We start from the raw sequence: 18,307 nt of genomic DNA, 5'->3' as shown, positions 1-18,307 counted from the left end.
TTATAAATTAAACCCCACTAAAAAATTAAGCTTTATGTTTAATTTTAGGTTAAACGACGTGGATAGTACTTCAATTATAGGATATTTTTAATCTTATCATTAATTATAAAAACATAAACACATTCTGAATGATTCAGAGTCATTAGCAAACAACATGTCACATTCAGAGCTAATTTATACAGAATCTCTGAATCATTCAACATTTGAATCATTCAGTACTTAATCATTATGAAGTAAACAAACAACCCTTAAACTTTTAGGGGGTATTTGGTTCAAGGATTGTGGGACATTCCCATGTTTGGTTGGCCGGAAATCTCATTCCCGGTAATATTTTATTACCAATAATAGATTTTTTAGGTATATTATCGAGAATGTCATTACCTCTCTTCCCTTAGGTATTGTAACATTACCGGCGTTTTGGACTAAAATGCCCTTAAATTTTTATTTTTTTCAAAAATATCCTTCTTCTGTCATTGAATAATAAAAATTCTACGAATGTTAAATTACAAATTTATTCTTAAATTATTTTAGATTTAAAAAAAAAGTCTATAATTAAAATTTTATATGAAGTTCAGGGGTTAAATTTTTTTTTACCCTTTCATTAAACCTTTTTTATATTTTTAATTTTGTAAAAAAATTATATAAATATTATGAATTTAATTTTTTAAAGAAAATATATAAATATTTTACAATTTGTAATATTATACAAATATATAATAAGGACAATTTGGTCAAATATACATTCTAATAATCTTTTATTCCTTTAACCAAACAAGGTAATCTCACATTCCTGCTAAATCAACCAAACATAAAATACAACATTCCCAGTAATCCTATTCCCTGGTAATCTTTTATTCCCACTGGTAATCTTTTATTCTCACTGGTAATCTTACATTCCGTGAACTAAACTCACTATTTTTTTTCTTTTGCTTTATATTATCGTCATCGTATAGCGTTAATTTTAATGGATGAGAGTATCATATAGTGAAATTCTTTAATTATCAAAATTATTTCCTCTATAAATAAAGCAAAAATTTAATATTTAAAATTGTAGAGATAATTATAGGAGATATATTTTTTTTTTGTGATTTACAATTTTTGACATATTTATTGTATAGATAATTTCATAAGAATATTCGAAAAATATTATGAAATACATTAAGTTTTTAAGATACGCAAGATACAAAAAATTTTATGTATGTATATTTTTCGTGATATATACGTTTATAGTGAATCGTTTGTTTCTCTCGTGTTTGAATAGGGATGGCAATATGACCCGAATCCGACGGGGAAACCCGAAACCCGGTCAAATTCGGGTCGGGTCGGGTTGAATGATATCGGGTCGAGTTCGGGTTCGGGGATATTTTTCGGGGATTTATTCGGGTCGGGTTCGGGTTCGGGGCAAGGTATCCCCGCCCCGACCCGCCCCGATTATATATATATATATATATATATAATATTTTATATTTTTTATATTAATTATATATATAATATTTTATATTTTTTATATTAATTATATATAAAATATTTTTGGGTTCGGATTCGGGTATAATATTTCGGGTCGGGGACGATGATTGGGCAAAAAAAATCTTCGACGGGACGCCCTGATAAAAAACTCGTCGGGAATCAGGTCAGAATCGGGGACGTGGATTCATTTCGGGTTTGGGGACGGGGCGAGCAAAACCCGCCCCGAACCCGACCTGTTGCCATTCCTATGTTTGAAGATAGATAAGGACAAATTATATTAAATCGTGAGATATGATTTGAGTTGTGAAGTTGTGAAGTTGTGAAGTGATTTATTATTTTAGGCTTTGTTAGCGACGATAGAAAGAAAAGAGTTTTAGGGCAATGCATTTTAGTTGTGAAGAGAATAATTCTCAATCGATTTAGGAATGTCTTAATATTTGATATATGTAAGAAATTATTGGGGACCTGAAGATCAATTATCAGATAGAATTTGTTTTAATGAAGGATTATTATATATTAACTCAAGTTATAATTGATAATTTAATTATTTTTATTTATTTAATTATATCTAAAAGTAAATGAGTTAATTGAACTTGAGATAGAATCTATAGTGTGAAATTTATTACTTTTACATAAAAATATAACCCTGAGATAAACCTAGGTAAATGACTCAAATTAAAACTTTGTTGATTAACATTATTTTTTTTACCAAAAATTAAATAATAAAATTTTGTTTTCAACTATCTATTTAAATCTCTAATAATTTTATCTATTCAAACATTTTAATTTCAACAATTTATTTAAATTTGTCTAATGATATTATTATATATTTACCTTATATTAATAAAAAATTATAAAATAAAATACTATTCTTTTAAGCCTTGGTTTGAGAGTACTTGGGTATGCATATATATATATATATATATATATATATATATATATATATTGTTGAAACATTTTAATATTTCGATATAACAAATTAAGTTAAATGGATTTTAAGATTTTCCAAATGATTTTCTAAGTATATTCGATATAACTATTCGAATATCAAAACATTACTCCAAATATTTCAAAAATCATTTTTGATCCTTACTTAAGTGTAAAATTAAGTTTTAATCATAAAACAATTTCAAAATATTTTACAAAGTATTTCGAACCAATTCAAAGCCAAAAATTCCAGAATACTCAGAGGGAACCGATTCCCCCCCATAGGAGGAACCGATTCCCCCCTGAATGGTTTGGCTCCGAGATTTCCAGAATGCTCGGAGGGAACCGATTCCCCTCAAGGGGGTACCGATTCCCCCTGTTCAACGGTCGAAATATTTGAATTTTACACTTAGGGAACCGATTCCCTATGATAGGGAACCGATTCCCCCCACTGTCCAAGCTGTTTTATTAAATGTTTTCACACTAAAACGGCTATAATATCTTCTCTAATTATCCCCAACGTTCAGAAGTGATTCAAGGTGTATTTAAGCAAGCTTAGAAGCCATTGATCAAAGACAAGAAACATCAAGCAACTAGAATCAAGAGAGAATCAAAGAGAAAGCATCAAACCTCAAGTTTGAGCATTTCAAGCCCATTTTCATTCAATATTTATTTGCTTTCAAGAACACTATTTGTGCTCAATTGTATTCATCTTTGAGTGTTCTTTCTTTGTTCTAGAATTGTGCAAACATCTTACCTTGTGAGGTTTTCTTGTAAGTTTGCAAATTTGTAATCTTCTCTTTGAGAAAAGAGTGTTCTCAAGAGTTGGGGTATACTCTTGAGGGAATTGTAAGGTTATCTCTTTGGCCTCAAAAGAAAGAACAAATTAGTGAATTTGTTGGAAAATCCTTAGTGTGGATAGCTAAGGTAGTGGACGTAGACTTTGTTTGAGAAAGTCGAACCACTGTAAATCGCTGTGCAATTGCTTTCAATTTTCTGCAAAAGCTTCCACAAAATTTTTATTGCCAATTCACCCCCCTCTTGGCCAATTTCGTCATTCGATTAACTCAATATATATATATATATATATATATATATATGGATAAATTATATAATTCCTTATTCTTTATTCTGTCTCTTATTTCATCTAATGTGAATTCAATTTTTTTAATTTACTCACTGAACTTTTAAATTACTCTTGTTTTGATCACTCTAAATTATTTTATTATTATTTTCATATGACATGGTATTTTTTTTATTATTTCATATAAAATAATTTAAAATATAAAATAAAAACATAAGGTGCCTGGACACCATCGTCATTCGTCGCAGATGGTGGTCGTTCGGTCCTAAATTTTATGGATTGTTTCGCCTCGATATCGTAAGTCTAAATCCAACCTCATTTTTGTCGAAACTTGCTCTGAATCTACGAATTGGAGATCAAAAGTGAGGAATTTAAAATGCTTCAATCGAGATTCATGAGATTTGGGATATTTCTCGGTGAAACAACCACCAAATTCAGATTTAGAGTCTAAAATAATCGACCTATGGAATTTGAGAGTGAATGGCCACCATCTACTATGACTGATGATGGTTGACAATGGCGTCCGACCATCTTCTATTTTTATTTTATATTTTAAATTATTTTATATTAAATAATAATAAAAAAAATTATGCCATGCAAAAATAATAATAAAATAATGAAGAGTGATCAAAACAAGAACAATTCAAAAGTTCTATGAGTAAATTAGAAAAATTGAAAGAAGTTACATATGTATCTTGTATTATTACGCTTCTATTTCTGAGGTTGATCTCTCAACCTAGATGAAGGTCTGTTTATCTTTTACTGATGCACATGTGTTCACATCGACTTTTCTCTGCCCTGTAAAATATTTTGCCTTCCTGCTTCGGAGAAGAAACGAACCAAAGAAGGCTTTCATGTTCTTGTAGTTTCTGATGGATGGTTTTCTTCTGTGATTAGAATTATTATGTTGAGAAATTCTATCTAAAACCAAAGAACGCTTTTGTGTTATTGTAGTTTCTGATGGATGTTTCTTTTATGATCAGAATTATAATGTTGAGAAATTCTTTCTTAAAGATTGTTCAGTACTCTTAACTCGTCAGATTTATTTGGGTATTGAGTTTGTAACCAGAGTCTATGTTGTGTCTTGACCTTCATTCTTTCATTGATTCCAGATTCTGTTGGTAAATCTAGATTCATAAAGCTATCATCCGGGGATACAGATCGCCCTGATTTGGGAAGTGCAAGAGTTGTGGTTACAGGTGGAAGAGCTTTGAAAAGTGCTGAGAACTTCAAAATGATAGAGAAGCTTGCAGAAAAACTTGGTGCAGCAGGTAACTACAAGAACACTACTCTTCTGAACTTGTATATATTCATATCATTGTTGTCCTTCTAACGTCCCTTCTTCAATGAATATGTACGTATATGTCAGATTTGTCAATGCGGTATATTAGTATTTAATTCTATTTTATTAAATATCACATTTACTGTTTCTTGCTTTTTGCTATAGTTGGTGCAACCCGTGCTGCCGTTGATGCCAGATTTGTTCCCAATGAACTTCAGGTAAGATACATATGGTTCTTTCCTGTTTACAAGTTACAAGCATGCCATATGGAACTTGTATCTTGCAGGACATCTTACATATGTTTTTCTTCATCATCTTCTCTGTGTTATATTTTTTGTCAGGTTGGCCAAACTGGCAAAATCGTAGCCCCGGAACTATACATGGCATTCGGTGTTTCAGGAGCCATTCAACACTTAGCTGGCATGAAGGACTCTAAGGTTATCGTTGCTGTTAACAAAGATGCCGATGCACCCATTTTTCAGGTGACCTTCATTTCCCATCCAGAGATGCATATCTGTCCTTGAGAGATGTGAATGCATGGATACATACACAAAAAGGGTGCATATATGACCCTGATTCATAGATGTCAAATACTGATTGATTTTCACGGCCGTTCTATATTCTTATACGGTGCAGGTAGCCGATTATGGACTCGTTGGCGATCTTTTTGAAGTGATACCGGAGTTGTTAGAAAAGCTTCCTGAGAAAAAGTAGGCCCGTTTACGTCCCAAAGTTGCAAATTTTGTTGAATGCTGTCTAAACAAAGATTCCAATTGAATAGCATTAAAGCAGAATTTGTGGTATTTTGTCACGCTAAATAACTCTTCATTTGTGAAGCACCCAAAATTATGCCAACAATGCTTTCTTTCTTTGTGTGTTTTCTTATAAAACCAGATTACAAGAATAAGCATAATTAGATTTCAATCTCAAATATTTGCCAGGAAAGTGAATACAAGTAGGAGGGGTGAACAAAATTTGATTTATTTGAAAAATTGAAGTTATCGGCTCGATTTGACGTAAAATTTTTAAATTTGACTCGTAATTTCATAAATTCACCTCTGTTAAAAAAATGAATAAAGGAGTTATAAAATATGATTGGAATAACTTGATTCTTTTAGTAATTAGATTGGTTTTTAAGTACGAGTCTAATCCTTCAATTTTGCATGATATATGTATATCGTATATGAAAAAATATGAAGAATTATATATAGTTATAAAAATCAATTCAAATTAAAATCAATTAGTACCATAACATTATAAATATTTGCAGTTAAATTTAGACAGTAACTCTAACAACTTGACTTGAAAAAATTTCAACGAAATTTGACTTATAAGAGAGGACTCGTCAAACTTAGCTACCTCGTAATTTTTTTACTCAACTCGAAAATAAAGATAAAAATAGAATTTGTAAATATTTTCGGTACCACACTTCAGGTAAGCGCATCTAGTGTAGTGGATAATTTTGAGAATCTCTTGACAGAAGTTTGTTAATTTTGAGTCAACAAAGATAATTTTTTAAACTTGATCATACTCGTATCAATGTGATAGTCAAAGATAATTTTGGATATCGGGATCCTGAGCATTTCATAATGCAATCAAAAACGATTGTTGCCTTATGAAATAATCGTGATCTCAATATCTAAAATTATCTTTTGACTGTTGTACTGTGATATGAGTCTGATTAAATTTAAGAACTACTTTTGATAGCTAAAAACAAAGTTTTTGCCATGAAATTCTCAAATCTAATATTATTTATATATATATTTTTCAAGTGGTTAAATATACACTCATTAAGTAATTGAAGATAATACAGATACACATGCGTCGTCACCATTTAACAAGTTAGTGCTCCTGCAAATACGTGTCGATGACACCTACTATGCATATATATATATATATATATATATGTATATATGTGTGTGTGTGTGTGTGTGTGTGTGTGAGATAATGCAAAGCAACCATATTGGTTGCATTGATGTAGAGAAAGACATACACATAGGATATGTGATAAAATGTGAAAATCAACCTACATATTGCACTACCATTGACAAAGGCACTAAACAAAGACCCCTTTTCTTCAGTTGAGTTTCTTCATTTTCTCCCCCATTGATGGAACTCGATTCATCTCTCTCCCTTGTTGGTCCACTTTCTTTGTCCTCCTGCAACAACAAAATTTTACCACAAAATTTTTTTTAGAGAGAAGTCTTAGGTTCGAACCCGAAAATAATAAGGATCTCAGATGATGATGAATAATAAGTAATTGATTACTTACCTTTGATATGTACATGGCATCTTTCATCTTCATGATCTTACCAAACTGATTCTCCATGTCACACATCTACAAAAACAAAAGAAAGACACTTCAATTATTATTTTTCTTAGACACCGTTAATAGTGACGGTATTACGAGAGACGAATTTTTAAAATTTTAAGAGACGAACTTATAAAATTCTAAGAAACGAAGAAAAATTATCAGTAAAAGATATAAAGAAAATACCTAAAATATATGATAATTTTATAATTTTCATGGGCGAGTACGCCTGCCGCCCCTTCGATGCATCGTATGAATGTTTATATTAAGAAATGAAAAGAGCTGACCTTGGGGCTATTGATAGGAGAGCAGGCAGTGTCTTCCAAATCTTCATCAACAAAACAAGCAGAGGATCCATTAGTCTTCCTTTTCTTGAAACTCAACCTGTTCTTCTTTATGCTTTTATTATGTTCCAGTGAAACCAGAGGTGGTGTCTGGCGATTGATGTCGGAAGAACAACAGCTTCTGTTTCCATTCATCTCAGCGACATCATCGTATTCGTTGCCATTCGAGAAATCATTAAAATACATAGTCCAACTACTTTCCTCCTGCGTTCCATCGTCGTCATAGCAAGGCGGAACCGGCGTCGATCTGCTCATGGAATCCATGGGAAACTGGGAATTCTTCAACGTAAGAGATAACAAAAGAAAGACCTGATAAAACCCTTGCTGCACAGCTCAACTACATATATATTTATATATACATATAGTGTGTAAGTGTATATATAGAGAGAGGGGGGGGGGAAGAAGAGACAAGTTGAGAATAATTTAGGATCTATGTGGGATGTGTGGACCAAAAAGAAATTAGAGTTAGGGGGAAGAATGTGTTCACCAACAGAGATTTGTTATACCAAACTGTAGTTGGTTAATGGGTGGACTTAAACCTTTCCCACTAATTAATTGGTTGAATCACTCTCTCTCTCTCTTAAGTCACGTAGTTAGACCAAATGACCAATGGAATTTTTCTTCTTAATTACAAACTTATCCTTGTTGGATAGACTTTTTAAATGCTTGGATATTTAATTTTAAGTATATGGTATAATGAAACCCATCGAGTGATCTTGATTGTAAAAGGGAATGACGTTTTTCTAAGAGGTATCGAATTAGAATAGTTGTATACGCAAAATATACGATGGCTATGAAAGATTCTAAACAGATATTAATTTTAATTTAGTATTATTCACTAAGAAAGTGTTAAAATTAATAAAATTCTGTTATTTTTTTTCATCAATTAGACAATCATTCGTTGAAATTAAGGAAAGACTTGGTGTTTTATCCTCAGATCATTCGTTGAAATGCATGCATCCTTCCATCATTGGAAGGGAATATATCAACGTACATCATGTAACATAGCCAATGTTGTTTCTCCCTTATCTGTTTACTTTTTATTATAAAACAAATTGAGAATAGTTTTTATTTTTCTCAATTATAATAATCTAATGCTATAGAGTATGTGTGTGTGTATTTTCTTTATAGCATTAGTTGGTAAGAAGATTTGGTGAAGATTTGTTTCAATTGTTTTTAAATTAAAACATTCTTTTTTATGCCAACCATCCAAATAAAACTCAACTTGAATTTAGGGTTTATACTTTAGGATAACATGTCAAAAAGTATAAAAAAAATTAGAACAAACTAAAACTATATATATATATTGAATTAATCATATATTGACCAATTAATCCAGATCGGATACTGCAGAGGTGAGGGCGACCCTCCCAACCTAGTTTGCTCCATTCGCAAACATCAGGATTCGAACCCCTGACCTTGCTTAAGGGACCTAGTGTCTCATCCCTCTAGACCAACTGGTTGTTGGTAAAATGATATATATTTTAACCAGTTAATATGGCTATTTTTTGAAACAATATATATTAGTTTTAAAAGAGGTTAAAAAGTAATTATACTATTTATTGTACCATGCATAAGTTCATCCTTGCAACCCTACCCCAATGTTTACCAAGATCCTAATGGACATAGCGGGGCAAAGAGGAAGGTAGGGTCCTTGAACGCCCTAAAATGGTAAATATTATAATTTAGTCCCTTGAGAAATTATAAAATCATGGATGGTGCCTATAAAATTTCATATATCAATTTCGACTAAAAAAGGAATACTCAACCTACTTGCTTATAAATTTAAACATCATTAGTCAACAAAATATATTCCTAAAATGAGTTGAACCTTTTATCTTTTGAATGTTATTATTGATGCAAATCTATACTAAAATTTGGTCACATGAAGTTAGAGAAGGGGCATTCATCTTTTACAATGATAAAAAAAGAGAGAGAAATCATACGGGGGAGAGAGTTCAAGCCCCACACAGGGATGAATCGAGAGACAATTATATTCATTGAAAATTTTAATTTCATATTCATCAAAATCATATAGGGAGAGAGTTCAAGCCACATACAAGGATGGATCGAGAGGGTGTTGCCTTATTGGGACGATCATATTCATTGAAAATTTTAATTTCAAATAAAAAAAATAAAGGGTCTAATAATTTTTTAAAAATTTAAAATTTCAATATTTTTCTATTTTTTTACTAATATTTGTTAATAAAAAAATATTTTTGTAGATATCAGATAACTTAAACTAGATTGATCCTTTTCCCCCTTCTTTTTGCAGATGGATAATATGGGTGGAAATGGGAGTTATAACATCCAATACCTAGAGGAACAATTCAACAATGGTGGTTTTGATGATATCGAGAAGATAGTTGGAACAAAAGAATTAGAAGAGTGAGAGTGCTTCTTAATTTTAATTTTCTTTTTAATTATTATTTATTTCTTAAAAAAAGATATATCTAGAGTTTGGTTTTATATTTTTGGATTTTGGTAAATTAGGTCAATGGAGGGCTTTCAAGCAGCTCTTATGGATGGAATTGAGGTTGATGATAGCCAGTTAGGGTTAGATCAACCTCCTGAAAAGAATCCAGAGGTAAAATTTTATTTCTTTATTTTTCCATATTTATTTTTATTATTTCATGTTTGATCTTCCAAGGCATATGTTAATCACATTGAAGAAAAACCCTAGATTTGTTTACTTTTGAAAACCCTAGAGTCCATTTCATGATAATGAACAAGTTTTAGGGGAAAACCCTAGATTTTTAGTCCATTTGGTGATGATAAAAACTAAGCAAAATGAGAAATCAGGCCATTTTTCTTATTATCTTGACCACTTTTTTTTTTATAAAAAAAAAACTCAACAGGATGATATTTTACATAGCAATGAAGAATTTAGCTCCCCTTCATTGTACAATCCTCAGTCTCCACAAAACTCATCGGGTTCGGAATCATCGACCAACGTTAAATCCGATCATGTGAACCGAGCGGGTGATCTTCTCATGGCGGTCTTGATAGGAGCCGATCCAAATAAGAACAAGATCATAGAACAAGCCCTCGGAGCCATGGAAGAGCTGATAAAACTGGCTACAATGGGTGAACCACTATGGCAACGCAAAGGAAATTGTGAAATGGAGACCCTAAATGGACTTCAATACTTGAGGGAATTCGGCTGTGTTAATGCAACAATGGAGGATATAGTCAGAATGGTTGAAATCGGTGAACCCCAACAGTTTCCGAGCTTTGATCTCAACGACAGTTACTTCGCTCCAAATATCCCGACACCTTCTTCTAAACCCGAATTCGAGCCGTTGCACATTGAAGCTTCCCGAGAAATCGGATTCATTAACATGAACCCTATGAACATTGTTGAATTGCTCATGGATTCGGTATGTGTTTTTTTCTTTTTCCCTTTCATTTTTATAGTAGTTGATGAACTAATGGTAGTCGTTTTCTTGTGATTAGAAGCAATGGTCGATGGTATTCTCCAGCATTGTGTCGAGAACAACAATGGTGGGAGTCATTTTAGATAGTGTTGATGGGAGCTATAATGGAGTTCTTCAAGTGGTATATCATCTCTAGTTTTACTTCATGCATGCATGCATGCATGCATGTATGTGATTCTTCACGTTGGCATTTTATAATAAATATCATATAAATGCACTATTAATTGCATGTGATACTTTCTTTCCATAAATGAATTATTTCAATCAATTTTCTTAAAGGAAATAGTTGTTTCATAGTTATTTCTTTGTTGGCTTTTTAATCCATTTTTGTTTTAATTTAGGGTTTAAGAGTTCATTTTTTATGGTCCTAATACATGGTAATTAATGCTCATCTTTATATATCCATTTTTTCTCTCTCTCAGATGACAGGAGAGTTTCATCAGTCTACACCACTAATACCAACTCGACAAAGCTGCTTCGCAAGGTACTGCAAAAGGCTAGCTTATGAAACATGGGGAGTGGTTGATGTTTCCTTGGAGAATTTGTTCCCATCCCCACAACTCCACTTCCGAAGAAGGCCATCAGGCTGTTTAATTCAACAATTACCCCACAATGGAATCTCTAAGATTACATGGATCGAGCACGTCGAAGTCGATAACAAATACCTTCACCCTCTCTTCGTTCCCGTCGTCAGCTCCGGTTTGCGTTCGGTGCGAGACGATGGATAGCAGTGATCAACAAGCATTGCCAATGGCTCGCGACTTCAATGACAAGAACCACTCCTACTGATGCTGGTGGTAAAATGTTCTTTCTTTCTTTTCGATTATGATTTAGGGACAATCGTCGAAGCACAATCCGAATTATTGATATTGTTTGCGCAGTTTTGATGCCACAATCAGGGAGGGAGAGTCTGCTGAAGTTGGCTGAAAGGGTGACGAGGAATTTCTTCATGAATGTTGGTTCGTGTACTGATAATTTGTGGATGGCATTGCCTTTAAGCTTTGGTGCTGAAGATGTTAGGTTCCGGTTTGGAAATACATTAGCTGTTCCTGGAAAGCCTCCCGATAAGACTTTAATCTTCACTACTTCTGTTCGAATGCCGGTTCCGGTGAAGATCCTGTTCGATTTTCTTCGTCACGAACATTCAAGAAACAAGGTAATGGACTTGGTTGAGTGTCGGATATTGATATATTTCGAACAATTAATATGCTCAAGTTTCTCTGTTTCTACATGCATGCATGAACTTTCATATGGTTAAATATATCTGCAGTGGGATTTGCTTTCAAATGAACGACTTGTCCGAGAAGTTGCCTATGTGATAAATGGTGAAGATCCTCAAAATCGAGTTTCCATTATGCAAGTAAATGTAAGTTTGCTTACCATTTCCATTTCTTCTCATGACAATTTCCTCCATATGAACTAATTACACTACGAAATTCGCAGTCATCTCCGAACAAAATCGAGATATTGTATCTGCAAGAAAGCTACACCGACAAAACAAGATCATATATAGTATACGCCCCGATCGACACCTTCGCAATGTCTGTGATCTTGAATGGTGGGAACCCAAATTCTGCTGCTATTTTGTCTTCAGGGTTTACCATCCTGCCTGATAAGCCACCAGGGGAAGGAGCTGAACCTGAGGGAAGTATCTTAACAATGTCATTTCAGAGCGCCGACAGCTCATCGACCAATGAAGTTATACCTCCGGTGACGCTTAAAACCATAGATCTAGTGTTGGGAACAACCGCTGCTTTGATCAGGGATGCAATCATGGCTAATGGGAACGTGATGCAATTTGGTAGAAAGTGATGAAGAATTTAATTTTAAAACTCGAAATGCAGTTTTTAATGGTAAATTTCCAGCTACCCTTTTATTGTTCTTACATTCTGCAGATGTTAATGGATTATTTGTTTTAAAGAGTTGCAGATTTTCTTGGCTGAGATATCATCAATGGCTGTATCGAGGGAAAATAGATGGAGAAATCTAAAAGAACCGGCCCTTTTGCCTATATCTTTTTCTTTGTAAGATCATGTAAACCGAAGGAATTTGGAACTTGAAATGTTGTTGGGAATTAAATAGTGTTTAAGGAGTGAGAAGACAAAAACATCGTTATAGTAATATTTATTATCCTTCCAGAGCAGAGATGCCTTTCTATAGGAGCTCTTTGCTACCGTTTTCTCGGAATAACATCTGAGAACGAAAAATCATGGAAGGGTGGACCTGCATCAGAAGCAATGAATTTAATCTAGAGAGTTGTACCCTATCGATTTCATCCAGTCAAAAGCAGAAAAAACAGGCTGCAATGTCGTTTCCGGCAGAAGGGGAATACCCGAAAGTGTGAGGGGTGTGAGGGAGAGGGTAAGTGGCAAGGTCTCTTACCTTCCTGCTCACCAAGAAGGTAAAACGGAATGTGTGCAATCATTTTTGTTCTTCCATCATTCCAGTTGACTGTGCCTGGATTGTGTGTGTGCCCGTATGAAGGCCGGGAAGATCCCAATACAGACAAACAGATAGCGGGATCATCCATTAATCCCAAATAATCATGAGCTCGCCTCCAAACCCTTGAATCTGATATTCGAGATCGAGCAACCTGAATGTGAGAATAAAAAAGCAACATAGTTAAACTTATAGAATTCATTTTTTGCTTCACAAACATTTGACCAGAAAATGTAAAACATGGGACTCAAGACAAACCTTGCCCAATGCTACACGTGCCCTCGGCAATAGTTCACGGTGATATGTGGCAAGCTTTGCAATAGCAGTGATGGCAAAACATAGAAGCCTTGATTGTGATGACTTTCTGAAGTTCCTGTTGTCCGAACTGACAGCAGACTCCTGCCTCAGACCTAGCCGACTTCCAAAACCGAGATTAAAGCCAGCATATAAGCAACACTAGGGAAAAAATCGAAGCAGCAGAAAAAACTAAGCTACCGAAAATATTACCTAGATGAAAGATTTCATACAAAAGTAGCTCTAGACTTTCAAAAAGTTCCCTAGCTGCATCTTTGTGACATCCACCACCTCCACCATGCTCTCCAACAGCCCAGCACAATTGTAACGCCAATTCGTCTACTCAAGGAAAAAATTTGTAAATTAGATTCTTAATGCATCAGACCACTGACTAAGACATAGGATGAAATGGTTCACCTTTTCTGGGCTGTCATATGCTTCCCCGAGTCTGTCAACAATAGGCTTCTGCAGAAGGTTTATTGGACCATAACTATACTAAGTACTAACACTAGCCTAAGCAAAGTTCCAGCACAATTATGAAAACGGAAACATGTGCAATCCTTTAAGCTCGATACAAATTGGTATATGATGCAGTAAAATTAATAAAATCAATGCAGAAAATTTGCATGAACAATACCTTCAAGAGCGCAATAAAATCCGGAGAACGCTGAAATGAAGCAAGCATGAATTCTAGGAGCCTTCTGCGAACCTGCATTAATATAACTTCTCAGAAATACAAACTATTCTAATCTCAGCATCTATATTGCTGTCCCATCCCATTTCATGGACATTTACAAGAAAAGGGTTTAATCCATACAAAAACATAATGATGCTAACTGATTGACTTATCTACATAAGCCTACTAGTATGGACCCAAATAATTAATACTATAAAAGAACTCTAATATTTTGAAAAATATATACGAACCTCATACATATAGTTCTTGTCAGGAAATAATGTGGAATTTCTAGCCATCAGAATGGGAATTAATGCACAGATTAATGCTACAAAAGAGAGGCAAACACACAAATTAAGATACAAGGAATGAACACCATCAACATTTCTAATAAAAGCTAGATTCTGTCGATAGATTAATGAAATACTATAAAGGAAATGACATAAAACATACAGTTATTTGCATCACGCAAAGCTATAGTAAAATACAAATCAAGAAGCCGAGGTGCGATATTGAGTATATGCTTCAATCTATCAGATTGTAGGCTATTTGTTGCAGCTTGTAGCACTGCAGAAATCCCAGGAGAAGTCCAATGACGTTCCTGAAACAATCAATCTTCTGTCACATGTTGACTTATTTCAAACTAAGGAAAGAGAAGGGATATTAGTAATCAAAGAATAAACTAGGTTAAAATAGGTATAGACACAATTAGTAGCTTGAAAATATGATATCATACAATCGAAAAAGTGCAAAATATTTAAGTAAGCTAGCCTTAATTTAGAAAACATGCAAATTTTTGTATTACTTAAATTAATAGAAGCTAAAAACAGTTTTTATAGAGCAAATGAACAATCTAAAATTTAAAAAGAAAAGAGAGTACTCTACAAGAGCAGTGAGAAACAAAACTAAGAAAAAAATCCTGTAATGGTTACACAACTATACTCTCGTCAAGTAATATTACATTTATATGTGCTTTTGTCTAATTGTTGTAAATGGAGTTTCAGAAATATAAGGCAATACTAAGTTTATAAGTGCTTTTTTCAAATTGTAAACGTAGTTTCAGAAAAATAAGATCATACAGCAAGGCCATCATTTTCATCCTTAAGAATTTCAAGAAACAGAGGATCAGCAACATCAATTGTACTGCTTTCCTCGGACTCAGAGTCTCCCCCTTCGTCCCCAATGGTAGAACCTGTATAGGCCTCATCCATGAGTGCAAGTAGCATCTGCATCATATAAGGGAGGGTTACCATTTGCACTATATAATGAGTTTTTACATAAAATATACAACTTATAAAATCCCACATATAACCTCAGGAGCCGCACTCTTCTGGATTGAAGCTATATTGCTTCCTATTAGTGACCCTGAGCTTCGTTCTACTTTTTCCAATGCTACAACCACGACTAATGTAGATAAACAAAAGTCAGACAGCATAATTAGGCTATTAAAAAAACAGAAAAATTCACTTCACCATCTGATACACCTACCGAATGCAATTGAAAACAAAACAAAGAAATGGAAATAAAAGTTGATATGCCATCCACCAATTTATTTATGTTAAAAAGTGATTAGAATGAAAGCAAATAAGGTTTTAAAACGCACATGAGGTAAAACAGAGTATGAAATAAGTGCACACAAGAGGACAATCCAGTCAGCTGAGAAGCCAAGCCTAGAAACTCACGTGGCAAATCTACTAAAGATGGAAATAGAGGGAGAAATGACCCAGGTGACACCAATCCGGGAAAAACCTTCAGAAATGCCTTTTCTAATCTGCAAAGCAGACAACCATTAGCACCTCACATCTACCTCCATAGCACTTTAAAACAAACCATTTCAGAGTACTCTATGTTTAACCGTTTATTCTGTAAACCACCTCACATGGATATTAGTATCAATTTAGCCTGTTTATTACTGATGAAGGTTTTCAAGAAGTGGAGACAAGACTATAGAAAGAATGTTATTGCCAGTCAGGCAATATACTAAATCACCAAACACTCAGAGACTAGGGCCTCTGAAATGGAAATAAACTTTAGATAGGAGAACTTACTTTTCTCCGTTCCATGCAATCAGCTTCAGAAGCAAAGGGAAAAACTACAAAGAAACAACGAATATTAGTAAGAGGTGCACAGAGATAAATACTTAAGTCAATGATTAGTCTACTTTTAAACAAGATTTCAATTTAGAAAAGAAAAATACCTAATTGGCAAAGGGAATATGAGATATAACAAGTACAATAATAGAGGGGAATGAATTGTTGATAAACATGACACCTTCAAGTTTCAAAACATAGAGCAAACCCAGAAGGATTACTGAAAATGGTATTTAGACAGAACAAGTTAACTTCACCCTTAAATGATTTGTTCAATATCAATGAGATTTTATTAACTCATGTTTTAAAGAAACAAAGTATATAGAGGGCACTCATTCAGAGCATCAGGTCTCAAAATTGCTTTTGGGACAAAATTACATATATACATGGTACATAGTACATCTATTTCTATTATTTAGGTTCTGTAACTTTTAATCTTTACTTTTCCAACGTTATATATGTCTAAAGCATATCACAGTAATAGCATCATTTTTAAAGAAGTTCAAATCAACACAAACAATTCAGATATCCAGCATATTTAATACCTTAAACAGCATTATGTTTGCCAAAAGAATATGTTCAGAATCATAATTCAATGATCATACCTGAGGTAATAAGTTGGGGAAAGATATAAGAAGTTTGTTCTTGTTCACATTCAGAAAATCAAGAGTTGCAGCTGCAACAACAGGATCTGCAAACTCACTGTAACCAGCATAAGAATAGTGCTAATCAAAAAAACTTTAAGAGAAACAGAAAGTTTAACTTTGAAAAATACTAAAATGAATATCGGCATAAGAGTATAGGCAAGATAAAGTGAATGCAAGAAGAAAAGGCTCATCTAGATTAGCATCGCAGCAAACAGATTAACTAATGATCCATCCAAAGGATGTTGCTTAAATTCCTGTCCTTCATACAGCAAATACATCATTATGCTTCATTTTTATCCAGTAAAGATCATTAATTTTAAAGAAAAGAAGGATATTTTCGAAGTAAGAAAACAAATCAAATGAATATAGTGGATCAAAATCTAACTTACAAGAAAAATATATATTGAGAACAAAAAATAATGCATATCATTACCGGCTCAAACATGAACGGAAAAATGTCCTCAGACTAGGATCAGCATCATGCAGAACCACCTCTCCAAAATCAAGGAAAAATTGAAGAATGACCTGATTAACAAATCCAAAAAAGCTATGTAAACAATACAGCTAAACTACAGTACTATAGTATAAAAACACCTTGACTGGGTCCATCTAATCAACAACAGAAATATTTGAATTTTGAGATATACCATCTTTGCCACAGTAGCCCAAAATATTGTTTGTTTTGTTGTCTCTTTTGCTAACCAAAAGAGTCCTTTTGAATGCTTAAACACTAAAACCCGTAGCCATTTTCAACCAAACTTCTTCAATTTACTTCCCCATCGACCCTTAACTTAGAAAAAGGGAAAACATTTAATTTGTTTTCCCATTTTCGATTAATTACACACTGTTCTTTATGGAATTTACTTCAAACGGGAAATTATTTCATGCATCGGTATAAGTTAATTCCACCTAAAATGAGTTTAGTCAAAAATTCCACACACAATATTCAACTAGCTCTGATATTTTCTATAATTCAAATAAAAATAGGAAAATATAAGGAAACAAATTCGAACCAGTAAGAGAATTCCGTTGGGAGAACTAGATTGAGTTTGGGAAGAAGTGGCTCGTTGGAAGAGCTTGTTGATATGAGGATAAACCCTAGCGACCAAATCCTCGGAGTATTTCTCTTCTTGTCGACAGAAATCGCAGAGTTTCTTCAAAGCGTGAAGAAGAGAAGGATCGGAGGCTGGATCGTTGGCGAAAGTTGAGTCTCTTGCGCTGTTCGATACTGTTCGCAGATAGAAATCCCAATCTCTTTCTCGGTCGTTCATTTCTCTATCTTTTCTTTTCTCTTCTGTTGTTTCCACGA

At 33.6% G+C, this 18,307-nt stretch overlaps 2 protein-coding genes and 2 pseudogenes across 2 annotated transcripts; 2 read left to right on the top strand and 2 right to left on the bottom strand.

Annotated features, from left to right (window-relative positions):
• Positions 1–4,185: 4,185 nt before the first annotated feature.
• On the top strand, positions 4,186–5,608 carry LOC120159104 (electron transfer flavoprotein subunit alpha, mitochondrial-like). The gene is made up of 5 exons (XM_039169771.1): positions 4,186–4,224; positions 4,591–4,749; positions 4,926–4,978; positions 5,102–5,242; positions 5,397–5,608. The coding sequence occupies exons 2-5, from the start codon at positions 4,713–4,715 to the stop codon at positions 5,472–5,474; spliced, it is 309 nt and encodes a 102-aa protein (XP_039025702.1). The 5' UTR covers positions 4,186–4,224; positions 4,591–4,712; the 3' UTR covers positions 5,475–5,608.
• A 994-nt stretch (positions 5,609–6,602) lies between these two features.
• On the bottom strand, positions 6,603–7,752 carry LOC120159110 (vascular-related unknown protein 4-like). Its single transcript, XM_039169774.1, has 3 exons — positions 7,359–7,752; positions 7,033–7,098; positions 6,603–6,919 (listed from the first exon to the last, which is right to left on the bottom strand). Exons 1-3 carry the CDS (start codon positions 7,677–7,679, stop codon positions 6,782–6,784), a joined length of 525 nt encoding a protein of 174 aa, XP_039025705.1. The 5' UTR covers positions 7,680–7,752; the 3' UTR covers positions 6,603–6,781.
• A 2,434-nt stretch (positions 7,753–10,186) lies between these two features.
• LOC120159171 lies at positions 10,187–12,818 on the top strand (annotated as a pseudogene).
• Positions 12,819–12,898: 80 nt separating this feature from the next.
• LOC120159169 lies at positions 12,899–18,307 on the bottom strand (annotated as a pseudogene).

Source organism: Hibiscus syriacus, unplaced genomic scaffold (genome assembly GCF_006381635.1).
Source record: "Hibiscus syriacus cultivar Baekdansim isolate YM2019G1 unplaced genomic scaffold, ASM638163v2 tig00111342_pilon, whole genome shotgun sequence".
Classification (NCBI taxonomy): Eukaryota; Viridiplantae; Streptophyta; class Magnoliopsida; order Malvales; family Malvaceae; genus Hibiscus; species Hibiscus syriacus.
This window is presented reverse-complemented; position numbering and strand designations above follow the sequence as displayed.

Excerpts from the sequence above, each read along its gene's own strand:
- LOC120159104 (XM_039169771.1), top strand. The coding sequence starts at position 4,713 with ATGATAGAGAAGCTTGCAGAAAAACTTGGTGCAGCAG. Across the intron at positions 4,750-4,925 it reads AGAAAAACTTGGTGCAGCAG|TTGGTGCAACCCGTGCTGCC; the intron begins GTAACTACAAGA and ends TTTTTGCTATAG. Across the intron at positions 4,979-5,101 it reads TTGTTCCCAATGAACTTCAG|GTTGGCCAAACTGGCAAAAT; the intron begins GTAAGATACATA and ends ATTTTTTGTCAG.
- LOC120159110 (XM_039169774.1), bottom strand. The coding sequence starts at position 7,679 with ATGGATTCCATGAGCAGATCGACGCCGGTTCCGCCTTGCTATGACGAC. Across the intron at positions 7,099-7,358 it reads CTCCTATCAATAGCCCCAAG|ATGTGTGACATGGAGAATCA; the intron begins GTCAGCTCTTTT and ends TTGTTTTTGTAG. Across the intron at positions 6,920-7,032 it reads ATGCCATGTACATATCAAAG|GAGGACAAAGAAAGTGGACC; the intron begins GTAAGTAATCAA and ends TTGTTGTTGCAG.